Source organism: Anser anser (genome assembly GCF_964211835.1).
Source record: "Anser anser genome assembly, chromosome: 4".
Lineage (NCBI taxonomy): Eukaryota > Metazoa > Chordata > Aves > Anseriformes > Anatidae > Anser > Anser anser.
In genome coordinates this window covers 38,848,974-38,861,763 of record NC_139724.1, presented here as the reverse complement: position 1 = coordinate 38,861,763, position 12,790 = coordinate 38,848,974, and the positions used below count along the sequence as shown (strand labels likewise).

The 12,790-nt window shown below is 37.5% G+C and overlaps 1 protein-coding gene across 11 annotated transcripts in view; it reads right to left on the bottom strand.

Moving 5' to 3' along the window:
- Window positions 1-12,790, bottom strand: part of LOC310898585 (uncharacterized protein) — a 76,128-nt gene that overhangs the window by 16,066 nt on the left and 47,272 nt on the right. For 5 of the 11 annotated variants that reach the window (XR_014583455.1, XR_014583456.1, XM_083833841.1 and 2 more), the window contains one exon: window positions 5,809-5,916. The exons of 1 other annotated variant lie outside the window; for it this stretch is intronic. Coding sequence is in view for 3 of the 10 variants with exons in the window: in XM_083833841.1 (XP_083689967.1) it covers window positions 5,809-5,916 (108 nt within the window). In the remaining 7 variants the exon portion in view is untranslated. Of the gene's footprint in view, window positions 1-5,808; window positions 5,917-5,968; window positions 6,175-12,790 lie in introns of all 11 variants that reach the window. 5 more of the 11 variants (XR_014583454.1, XR_014583457.1, XR_014583458.1 and 2 more) reach the window with 2 other exon arrangements.

Genomic DNA, 12,790 nt, shown 5'->3' with positions numbered 1-12,790 from the left:
CAAAGAAGCCTATTGAACGTTCTATATACCTTACACTCAAGTATCCTATTTCACAACAAACTCCTTTGCAATGTATGCACACATTTTGGCAGGCACACTGACAATTTTACTATAAACCTATGTTATGATGAAAGAAATAAAAAGATAATAATACTATAATCATATTATTGGAATGTGGTACTTATCCCAAAGTCAAACATATAAACCAAGGAAATGAATGAGTTTTTACTGACATGCTTCCTTCTTACATACACCTGGCCATAGTAGACAGTCTGCTGTAAACGCCTTGTCTTTCAGGATGAAGAGTTATTAGCATTGGGAGTATATATGATCCACGAACCTCACTTTGTCACAATAAACAAAATGCTACTATACACAGGCATTGCAGGAAAGCAACAGGTACTGTCTTCATATTAGCATCTTTGCATTTGACTGCAAAGATATATTTTGCCGCATAGACTGTCTTGGGGCAGACAGCTTATTTTTATAACTTTGGTTTACCAGTTTCCTTCATAAAGAATGAAACCTTTCTCTAAATGATAATCTTTTGACCTCTAACAGGCTAGTGATTTACAGAGCCACAAAGACAACATGCTGTGTTTAAAAAGCTTTAAGGCGCCGTTTAAAGCTTTTACGGTGTAACAGTGCTTCTAATAATACACTTGCTGCTCCAAGTTCAGACAGTTTACTGAATAAAGAAATACTTTTATATGTTTTAAAATGAAGAATTTACTCATGTTATAAATATATTTTACTGCAACCTGTGAAAACAGCCTGCAAAATATACCTATGCTTTTGTAATACCTGGTAGCAAAACAATGAGCAATGAGGGCAGAGTGGGAAGAGAGAGAGGCTGGATGAGAAACCCCTAGATGTCTGATGGGAGATAAAATGACATCTTTGATGTAGAAGCACTCTAACAACGTAAACTAGAAGGATGATGTACATAACCATTCTAGTGTAATGGACATGATTTTCATTTGGACAGATAAGATGTTATTTAGATTCTGTCATGAAATATAAGTCTTCATTTTCTTTATATATTCAAGTAACTAGATTTTCCACTCAGCAAAGCAGCACAGTTAAGTAAGTTAAAGACATAGCATCAGATGCTCAAAGTTTAAATATCCTCTCTCTTGTAGGTCTGTGTTATACTCTACTTAGACAGCTGGTTGTAGCAAATTTATTTCTAGGTAACTTGAATGCATAACTCATTTTTCTTGTGATAAAAGCTGGCCTCTGCTCCCATTTATTTGCCTTTTGTGTTGGAATGGGGAGGAGGAAGCAGGACTTTATTCTGATGAATCTCTTTATGCTAGCGGCCAGAGCGAGCATGTTTTTTTCTTGTGTAAGGGAAGATGGTTAAGATTGGAACAGCATAAAAACTAGGGAGGATAATTTATTTCACGAGAATGTCAAGCTATCTTTTCTATATGGTTAAGAGCCTCATCCAAAGATTCATAAAGTCAGGGGAGGTCTTGTCTGGCTTAAATGTTATTCAGATCAGTCTAACAGAGACGATATCGGAGCATTTGTCACTAGGTAATAATGGATTTCTTTCACCTGCCGTTTTTCCTTTCCAATGGAAGATGCTATTTAGATTCTGCCAGGAAATGCAAGGTTTCACTTTTTCAGATATTAAAGTACCTAGATTTTCTGCACATTGCATTACTTGTAAATAACAGTCCTGGACATTTCCAGGACATGTTTTCTCCTCCGGCTGTCAAAATATTTAATGCTCTGAATGTTCACAATTAGACATTTCAGTGGCAAGTGGTATATTTTGTTTATGCGGTTTTTAGAGGTGATACCTTGGTCCCACTGGGTCATGTAATAGCGGATTTCTGTGAGTTTCTGGGACAAACTGTGGTTGTATTCAGGGCACTCAAAGCCCTAAGTGCTGTGATTTTCAAGTGTAGTGAGGAGCTCTGGCTACAAGCTCACTTTCCTCTGTTGGACATGTGGATGGAATTATCATGTTCAAGATCCAGCTGTGTCTTTTGGGAACAGGATGTGAATGGATGGAGGAAAGGAGTAATTTCTTGCCAGCTATAAGAAACAGTGGGTGCAATCAAGGGAATTTGCACAGCTCATAACAAGAGCAGGAATGGAAAAGGGAAGAGCCTTCAATGAGCTGTGGGGCACCTCCAGAATGCGTACTGTGGAAGAAAACAGTGTCTTGGGGTGAGGGGAGCAGGAAAAGCAAGCAGTGATGCCCAGATCATAGCTGTCTGGGTGTTTCAGATGACCAGCAGAAAGGTGTTCTAGCATCAGTGTTCAAGACCAGTGAAGAGAGAGGAGCAGAAGCTGGGAGGAAAGCTGCAGGGGGGGATCAATTAGCAGCCAGCACAGGCTGGTATAGCAAAAGAGAAGGAGAGAAATCCCTGGGAGCAGCAGGAGAGCAGAGCCAGCCACCTGGCAGGCCAAGAGGAGAAAGGACCTGATAAGAAGCTCCAGCTTCTTCCTTTGCTTTCTTGATGAGTTGAGCTCAAAGCAGCAGCACGCTTCTGCAGATGCTTAACAACATAAAAGCATACTGAAGTCAGCAGACAGAAAACCAGCCTAACAATATGGTATAATTTCTGTGTTCCTGCTAGAGCTGGCCAGAACATTTTTAACTACTCATAGTTTTAGCAAAATATGCTGTTTCAACCAAATTAAGACAGTTACTGGAACCTGCTTCTCTCAACAAAACTCTAAATGAAAACTTCTCTAAAGACTAGTCATCTAGTGAACATTGGCTGCAGAAAGAATATCTGCTTCTATACTGCCCCATTTCTCATAACATTTGAAAGAATTTGTTTTTATTTCACTTGCTTACCAAATGTAAGTAAATCTCCACTCTAAAAATAAAAAATAAAGAAATCACAAGTAGGAATTGCTATCAGAAGACGAAAAAAATCTAGTTCTCAGATCATAAAAACTAACTTTCAGAATCCTCTTTTATTCTAAACTGTTCTCTTTATCCCACTGCCAGGAAAGGGCTGTCTGCATAAATTAGCGCTGCATAAGCATCAGACAATGAGTGGGCAAATTTGTCATAGAAGGGAGCAGGCAAAACATGGTCATTCTCCTCTCCACAGGTAAAACCCTGCAAAACAGTAATGCATAAACTTGAAGAAAACTTTAAAGAATGGATTATGCTTGTGGAAGAGCTTTCATAATTTGTTCTCATATTGATTTATCAATCTGTAATATTCATTTGGCTATCACTAACCTCACTGCCCTGCATAGACAGTCATATTTTAGTAGTACTTTTTCATTTGAGACTTATTTGACAAACCCGAGAAACAATTAACCACTCAGAGGGAAAAGAGAGCAAAACTGCATCCCTTGCTCTTTCATCTGCTTTGTAGCAGCTTTACTTCTATGCATAATTTTCTTCCTTTTATTTCCATCGTTTTACTGCTATGCCTGCTATCCCTTATTGCTCTGATGATTTCCTAATTATATTCAATCAGGAAGCGTATTCTTAATATGATCAGTATAACAGGGAATGTTAGGTCTGTTTTTGTAATCTTCAAATACTACAATCTTTATCCATAACACAGAGGCATAGATCACAGGAGGATGCATTTATAAACAGCTGAGAGGGATTTTTGGTTAAACTTGAGATGAAGTTGTATAAAATCAGTAGGATTTCCTTTTTAAATGCTTCATAAAAACTGTGTTTTAATTGGGTTCCTTGGCAGAGGTGAATTAAATAAATTTACTGCACAGTGATTTCTCACTAAACCATAGAGAATTGGTAGAAATTTCAGAAATGCCTTAGAAGCCTACGAAATTCCTCAAGGCAAAATTTTTGAAAGGTGTTTAAATGTCCAACAATCTGAATGATCCCTGCAGAAAACTTTGAAAGTACACTGAAATCAATGAGTTAGGTACCTAGACACAGGTGAAACACCAGTCCAGTTGAATATTTAAAACTTAATACCTTTAAAAAAAAATCTGTGCCTGACAGCTTTATTATTTATGAAAATATTAATTGGATGCCTAAATAAAGCACATTCTTTTCAAAAGTTTACACACTTTAACAGAATCATATTAATTTCTAAATAATGTGATCAGCAGAGGACTGGACACAGATGTTATGAGTGTAACAGTCCCCTGTGATGTACTATGTCCTCCACTCCTCCCAGTGGACTATTGTGTGGGGGCAAACTCTGAAAATGTAAAGACAGAGTCAGGATGGGTAATGTAAACAAGAACCTGGAAATAGAAATGCCTGCATACAAAAAGAATGCATTCAGAACAGCATATGCTCAAACAGAGCAAATTGGAAAATCCCCAACCTAAAATTCTTAAAGAATCAGAGCAAGAAAACCTCACTATCACAGCAAAAGCTATTAATGAATCACTCCAAATGTGACACCACACCACACCCCCTTCCTCCTTCTTTGCCCCAGCTGTCATTGCTGAGCATGATGCCATATGGTATGGGATGTCCCTCTGGCCAGCCTGGGTCAGCTGTCCTGGCTGTGTCCCCTCCCAGCTCCTGGGGCACCCCCAGCCTCTCAGGGCAGCACAAGGAGTTGGAAAGTCCTTGACTGTGCAAGTGCTGCCCTGCAACAACTAAAACATCCCTGTGTTATCACTACTACTTTATCAAAAATCCAAAACACAACATCATACAAAGAAATTTGACTTTATCCCAGCCAAAACCATGACAGAAGAGAAAGACTACCATATCCCATGCAGGTGCATTATTAGAGCTGACACTTTACCATATTACAACAACTCTTAAGGCTTTTATTTCAGGAAAATATAAAAGTAGAATGGAATGACGATTCTAGAGGCAGAAAAAGACAAACGTCAAAAAGGGTAAGTTCTGAGGAACTTCTCTTTTACATAGCTTAATGATTTTATTATTATTGTTATTTTCATTTGCACATTCAGCTGGTCAACCATTCTCTTTCTGGAAAATTGATATGTAAAGAATTAAGAAAGGAGAAAGAAAACAGTGAAAAGTCATCTTAGGGACTTTTTATCAGTATATAATATGTAAAGGGATATATAAGCTGAATTAGTAATAAAGAAGTGAGTTTTAAAAGAGCAATAGTCATGTTTCATTAATTACTACATTAAAGAAGACACTTATAATGGCTCCATTTTTTACTATTAAACATTACTGAACTCTAAATCCTGGCCCAAAGAACTTTATTGCAAGGAATAAGGAGGCATTTAAACACTGAGTTATGTTCAGATTTTGTTCAACATTGTCACTGTTCTTTTGTATTAATAGCAGAAACGTACTCAAGCTTGCATATGTGCCACAGGTTACAAAGCGTATCTCATACCGGAGTGCATCCATGGAGTTGTTCCCAGGCACTCTCACCTATGCTCTGCAATTCTGTACATAAATCAGCAAGCTATCAAGGATGAAATTAATAGGACAATTATAGAACAAAACTAGGATGTTGGTGGCAGACAAATTTGATATTGTTGGAGAGCGAGAGAATTAATTCTCATGTTAATACTTCCAGAGAAAGCTAAAAGTCACATCCTGAAGAATGCAAAGGTGAAATGTTAAAAGGTTTTATGATAATGCTAATGCAGACAGGCAGTTAAAAGTATCAGAGGTTTGCAAGGCTTTATAAACTCAAGTAAATTACGAGATAGGACTGAGAAGAAAATAACACAAGAACTTTTGGTAGATGTTTAATCCTTGGTATTTTGAAACACTCTAAGTGTTCAAACAGGGTTAGTAATTTACAATTGATATATAAGAAAAAATCTTAAATGGATAGTGCAGACCTATGCACTCAGTAACACTAAAGGAGAAATATCGATAAGAAATGAGATACTTACACATAATTTAAAGCTATTTGAAATTGCTGAAGGCAGCGTGGTTTCGGGAAATAAATTGTTCCTTCAGTGGCATGCATTCTGGCCAGAGGGAAGAAGAATTGAGTTAGCCTGTGGTTAAAAGCAAAAGAGAATTTTAAGGAGGCTTTGAATTATCCCTAACCTTTGGTACAGCTTCTCCTCAAATTTGAAGCTCACGAATCATTGTATTCTAGGCCGTGTCTGGGATAGTTTCTTGGTAGATGAATGAAGCATTCAATAGGCATGTTTTGTAGTCAGCTGTAACCTGCTAGCAATTCAGGCAATGCTTCATCCTTACCACAGACTTTTATGTTACATATGTTATGGAGCCATGAAAGTTATCTGAATCTGTATGAGAAAACAAAGTTACATGAATTTTACCAATGACGTCTTTGCATGGACTTATGACAGTCATTCTGATACACTGTCCAACTCTGAGGTAAGGTTTTAACTTGTGCAGTGAAATTCAGTGTTTGAAGAACTGCTAGCCATCTCTGGGTTAGCAGAGCTGCTGCTATGTCTTGGTTGGCTCCCACTGTTTTAGGAAACCTTCTGACTTATAAGCCCAGTAAAAAAAGAGTAGGAATACTTTATCTTCATAAGGTACAGCAACTCAGGATATTCAGAAAATGTTTCTCTTTGGAACAAGAGACCAGGTCAAGGTTCATGTTATCTTTTTTTGACAGTTCAGTTTCTCAAGAATAGGATGAGAAACAAATTCACCCCCTTCCTGTTTTTCTTTTTTTTTTTTTCTTCTTTCAATGTCTATTACATTAAATATTGTGCACTAACTTAACTGACTTTAGTTGTTTCTTTTCTCAGAATACCTTGTCTCTTGAGGTACAGATCTTTCTTGTTAAAAGCATATGTGTCTTAACTAGATGGTGGACATTAAAGGAGCTGGAAATAATGAAATACCCTCATAACAGAAGGTTTAATCAGGTTTAATCCCTGAAACAGTGTTATTTAGAAGAAGTATTGTGTTTCCAAAGATATTAGATCAGTTGTGCTTCTCCTAGAACTAGGTGTCATGTTTTTGTCTATAAAATATGGAAATTGCTTTCAGGTCTGGGGCTGAAAATAATACCTGGGTGATACATTCAAGAGAGTGTCTGTACTCGTGTCTCAGCTAGTAGTCATGTTTATAAGGCTGTCATTATTGTTCTTGGTTTGAGCTGTGTTAATGTATATGTATTCTTCAAAAGAGAAGTACAACACAACATTTCCAAGCCTTGCAAACTAAACTATCATCTGATGCCTTAGTGTGAAGAGGGAGAAAGTGAGCTACGAAAAGACAGGGAGCTGTTTCTCATTAACTATTGTAAGATGTCAGCAAGATTAAGGTGTCAGGGTATAGAAAGATGAAGAAGAAAAGAATTACTTAACAAATAGGCATAAATGAATATAAAATGTGAATAGAGGGTTCTAGCTCCTTCTAAGGGTAAAAATAGGCCAGTAGACATTACATTGTGCTACAATCAACTCATCCACTTGATTCTGACCTTCATCCTTATAGGTGAGAGTAGCGGGAGCAAAATGTTACCATATAGCCAGTGCTGGGAACTTTCAGAACCATTATTTCTGAAAAGAAATGAATATTCAAAGGCCCCTTTGACATAATGAAGGTTAAATCCTATATGGGGTTTTGCAGGCACATGTGAGTGCTGTCTGACTTGGCTCTAAAAAGCCCAAGTTCAGCCTGCCTGTGAGGTGCTTGGGAACTATATGGCCAGGTTAGTGCAGGGCTGAGCCCGTGCTTAATGAACTGGGGAGAAACGGGATGTATTACATTGCTGTCTCACAAATGCAACTACACAAGGTGGGCAAAGCAATCGGTCTGCTAGAAAGAAAATACAACATAGACATATATACCTACAAAGAAGTCACTTGCCTGCAAGTTATTTCACAGCTGACTCTTAGAAACCACCTTGGCTCTCAACAGCTAATTGCCAGGTTGTACCACTTAAATACCTGTCCCCTTGCCTGAAAAATATTCAAATTCATCTAGTGAACAGTGTTTACCCACCAAGGAGAGAGAAATGACACCATTTTGTCTGAAGAACACACAGCTCCAGGCAAAGATCACTATTAAAAAATGGCTGTTTCTTTAGGAAAATAAAATAAAATAAAATGAACAGGCAGCAATAAGCAGTAGAGTAGAAATACGGTACCACTTCAAAACAACATTACTACCCTTGTGCAAATGAGACTTAGCAAATTATGGACAGCATTTTAAGTTGTTTTCACCTGAGTTTAATTCAGAATGGTCACTTATAAGTATAGCAGCCTTCCATGCTTAGATTGCTGCTCCACAGCTGTGAGCAGGTATTGTAAGAAACCTGCAATTCTGAAACTTAGAACCATTTCTAATGTCTTGCATTGATTTTAATTATGAGTCAATTTAGCCAAGCTGATGTAAAATCCAGTATGATTGCTTTGTATCAGATTTATGTGGATAGGAAAAGATGCATCTGTTTCCTCAGCAACAGTTTCAGCCCAGAAATTGTGCAGGCAATGCATATTAGCTTGTGCCCAGCGTTCAGCAATAACAATTATACAGTTTTGAAACTAACGCTGGTAGAAAAAGAATATATACACGTTGTTCACAGGTTACTGTATATCACACCTTTTCATACTGATAGGATCAATTTAGGTCCTGTGATATGTTAAAAGAAAAAAAAAGGAATACAGCAGTACCTTAAACCCAGCATAAAATATTTACCTCACACTATCATTAAATTGATACATCTGTACGTGTAGTTCTGTGGTCTGTGGTCAATGAGTAGATAAAGCACAAATTTCCTTTGCATTTAGTGAGGTACTATTTGCTGATAACAATCCTGCTGACTGCAGGAGAGAAAACAATAGTTTTTGATAGCTAAATTTATAATCCTTTGTTTTATAAAAGTGTACTTTTTACTATACTGTCATCTTTTTGTTTGGTTTGAAAATGTCCCTCTCTGTCCCACCATAATATAAAAGTTTTGCTCTATTTCCCATCTGCTGTCTTTGAGAGATCAATTGCAGGGTATTCATCAGTGGAAATATGAGGCTTTCTCCACAGTTTCTCTAAAATTCATTTCCTCAGTCACATACAAGCTGAAATGGGTCAGTTTTCATCAGCCATGGCAGTAAGCCTCTGTGCTCTCCCATGAGCCCTGTTCAATAATTTAAAAGGGGTGGGAGTGAGAAACAAATTATGTGACTATTAATTCCAGTTTTCTTGTTCAGATGCCAGTGCATCAAAAATAGATCTCCCCAGGCCAGAGCACTTTGTCATGCTATGTGGAGTAATACTAGTTTGTGAATTATGTCTGGTCAGTTTAGTGTCTCAGTTTGGTCACATTAATCTCTTTGACCACTGCCTTAATCACTGAACTCTTCCATCTCATTTTTCATCTTACAGAAAGAAGCTGTCTGACTTTTGTCTAGTGCCTGGCACCACGATTGCTCTGTTGACCCCACGGTAGTGAGAGGAACCCAGAGGTCTCGCAGGCGGCAGTAGGACCAGCCACCGGGGTTACTGTCTCATCGAACTCAGCTATCTCATCCCTTCCTTCCTTAGTGATCATGTTAATATCACAGTAACCCCAGGTGATGTAAGCTGTCCCATTTGACATACCTCAATATGTTAACAACTCTCTGCCTATCCCAAGCTGCATGAACACCAAATAATCATGAATTCATGGAGGAAAAATAATTACTAGAGAACTCTGTACTTATACATGAGTTATATCAGCCACAAGATGCTTTTCTGCATTCTCACATTGAGAAAATAGACAGCTGAGCACATTGCATTTACTGTTTGTATATAATCTTGATAAGCCCATTTTGTAGATAGAATTTTGAAACTTATTTTTATGTATCTGTCTATATTTTAATATGCTTCTTCATAAACTAGTATTAAATTATATTTAAAAATTGCAAAAATTGCATTTAAAACAGATATTTATTTTCTATGAAATGTGTGTAATTATAAGAAAAATTTATTTCTACTATGGAAAACTATAAAAGATATGGACTAGAGAAAAATCTATCTGCTTCTGATACAAAAACCTATAGTAAACACAAGCACCTAGATACCACAGTGAGGTGTCAACTCTCAGGATATTTCACAAACTAGCCAGCACACAATGCAAGAAATATTAGTTTGCTTATAATTTCTATTATCTAGAGGTCTTTAGAAAAACATTTTATCAAAGAAAAATTGCACCTTTTAGCCTTGTTCTCAGAAAAGATCTCAGATCATTGTGTTTTATATCTGCCATAAAGGAATAAGGGAACGTAGTTCCCCAAGAAAACAAGAACAGTAGTATTGGGGTAAAATAAGGACTAACATTTCACTGCAGACAGAAAATAAAAAGCCTAACCATTCCTTTTCCTCCAGCCTCACTTTGTCAGCCCTTTCCATCATATCTTTTACTGTTGCTTCTGATTTCTCAACTTCCCCGATAAAACAAGTGTAGTTTTTTGTTTCCCTCAGGAACTAAGCAAATGGATAAATTCCCATAAGTAAGCAGTCCCAATTCATGAATGTATTCCTATGGCTATGAATTCCCTTGGGCTTTTGAAAATTACCGAAGTCAATAAACCTAAGATTCTGAGAGAGAAACTTACTAAGAACAGAATGTGGAGTTAAGGAACAGTCTCCCAGAGAGGTATGTCACAATTTCAAGAAAGGTGTCAGGATTTCATTTCTCCTTATATGGAAGTGATAAGTTGTCTTAAAAAATAGAAATATATGTATACGTAGTAGAAGGATGACATTCCAGGACACTGTATGATGAATTAGATGCACTCATAGTGCTGGTAAGGTTGCTTCACAATTAAATCAGCTATATCTGAAGAATCTACTCATCTTTACGAGAAGGACCGAAGGGGAAGAATCTGTTACAGACACTGCTATGTTGCTCATAATAGTACAGAATTAAATTGTACAAGCACTAAGATCAGCTTTCCACTAAGTATATTTTAAAACAGAATTATTTAGCCTATTAGGGTCTTCTGCAGTTGATAATGAAAAAGACAGTGAAACAGTGAAGTAGGAAAATAGTGTAGATAGTGAAATGCAAGTACTAATATTACCAACAAATATCAAACAACAAATTTTGCTTGGACATGACCAGTAGCTTTTGAACATTATAACCAGACCAAGGTGATCAGCAAAAGTTGGTTTTCCTCACGTACTGGGCATTAACGTTCCTTTGGGTATGCTAATAGCATTGCAAAATTCAGTCTATTACTCTAAGAAGCTATACCTGGAATAGATATCAAAAAGAACCTGAAATGTAGGGTCTCCTTTTGGGGGAAGAATCATGAAGAGCCGGCATGTGAATCATACCCAGTATTTCCCTATCTAAAGGTCAGCTATGTTAAAAATGGTGAGAAATTTAGAGACACTGCTAAATTCAAAGGAATAGCCCTCAAGATAGTGTGTAGCCCATCAGGACAGTAAACCTCCAGCTGCCCTAAAAGAGCTTTTTCCAGGAGTTTAGTTACCAAAGTTTATTTCCTCAAGGTAAGCTCTCAGCAAGTGCTTGGATGCTGTTCAAACACTTCTGAGTTTCTTGCAAAAAGATAAACCATAGGTTTAGAGACAGAAATAACAAGGGCAGTTCAAGAGTAGAATAATACCTTAAGCTTTCTATCTTTACTAGCACAGTCAAAGAAAGGAACACCTTTCTGCTTAACAGAAGGTCATAATGACCACTGTGCTAGTGCCCTGGTGTATTGAAATCACAAATTTGACAGCATGCCTATGCCAGTAGGAATCTGAATGAAATAGTGAGGAATAACTACAGTTTTGAAAGGGCTCTGTTTGTCACTGCTTGGCCTGTTTGGCTCTGTCAGTGATATACTGGTGGAGAAAATATTGCTGTTGAGCCTTGTTGTCAGTGCCTATAACCTCTCAGGCCCATGACAGAATAAAAAGTGGGAACATTTTAGGAAATTGCTTTATAGCCTAGTCTTTGCTCTGGGGAATTCCTTCAGAGATCAAGCTCACTAGAAACAGGAAAACAATTCTTGTGAAGACTTGATCCCAGCATACCATAGACATTTACGCTGTTTGAAGACTCGACTCTGTATGGATGCCTTATTTTCCAGACATGGCAGTAATCAATGTCCAAAACAAGACTGACGAGTCAAGATTTTCTCATTCACTCAAAAGGCAGGGACATAAACTGCATGTATACAGAAACATATCTAGGTTATACTGCAGGTGCCTGCACTCTTACACTCCTAACAGCTAGTATTTTAGAAAGAAATGTATATTAGCAAAAGTTTATACTATCTTTTTGTTGCCCAGTAAGATCATAACTAATTAAATTCACTGATACTTCTCCACAGGATGAAATGAGAGGAAAAGAGACATGTAAGAACATTTTAAGGATTGCCAGGAAGATGCAGTAGAAGCATGTGTGGGCAAGAGACTACGACATTTCTTGTGGAATCATAAATCACATCGTGAGTGTGGTCTAGGACTAATGAACAATTCACCTGTGGTCCTCCATCCTGGCACCTAAGAGGTGTAGGTTTCCTGGTGTTTATCTCTGTTTATTCCATGCTCACTATACTTTCACAGTAGTAGTTACAACTTGAATTGTAATACTAGGTTCCTGTGATTAGGGTAATGAATGCCAACTACCTTTGATATGCAAAGGGTTTATTTTAATAATCATTACTACTTAAACTATGGTCATCCATTATTTCAAAAGAAAAAGCCCTTCCCATGGCAGGGATTGTGGCAATATGAGCTGAGGGTCTAAGCTCATAGTCACGCACAGGGGCTAGATTGCTTTGCCCTCTCCTGTTAGACAGTATGACTACCTTGAGTGCCAACTCATGGTATCAGCCGAGCTCTCTAACTGACATTGTAATTTCTTTGGGACAAAGCCACATAAGTAGCTTCTATTTGTACAGCACCTAGCACTGTGATTTGTGCTGAAAGCATGTAATATAATTA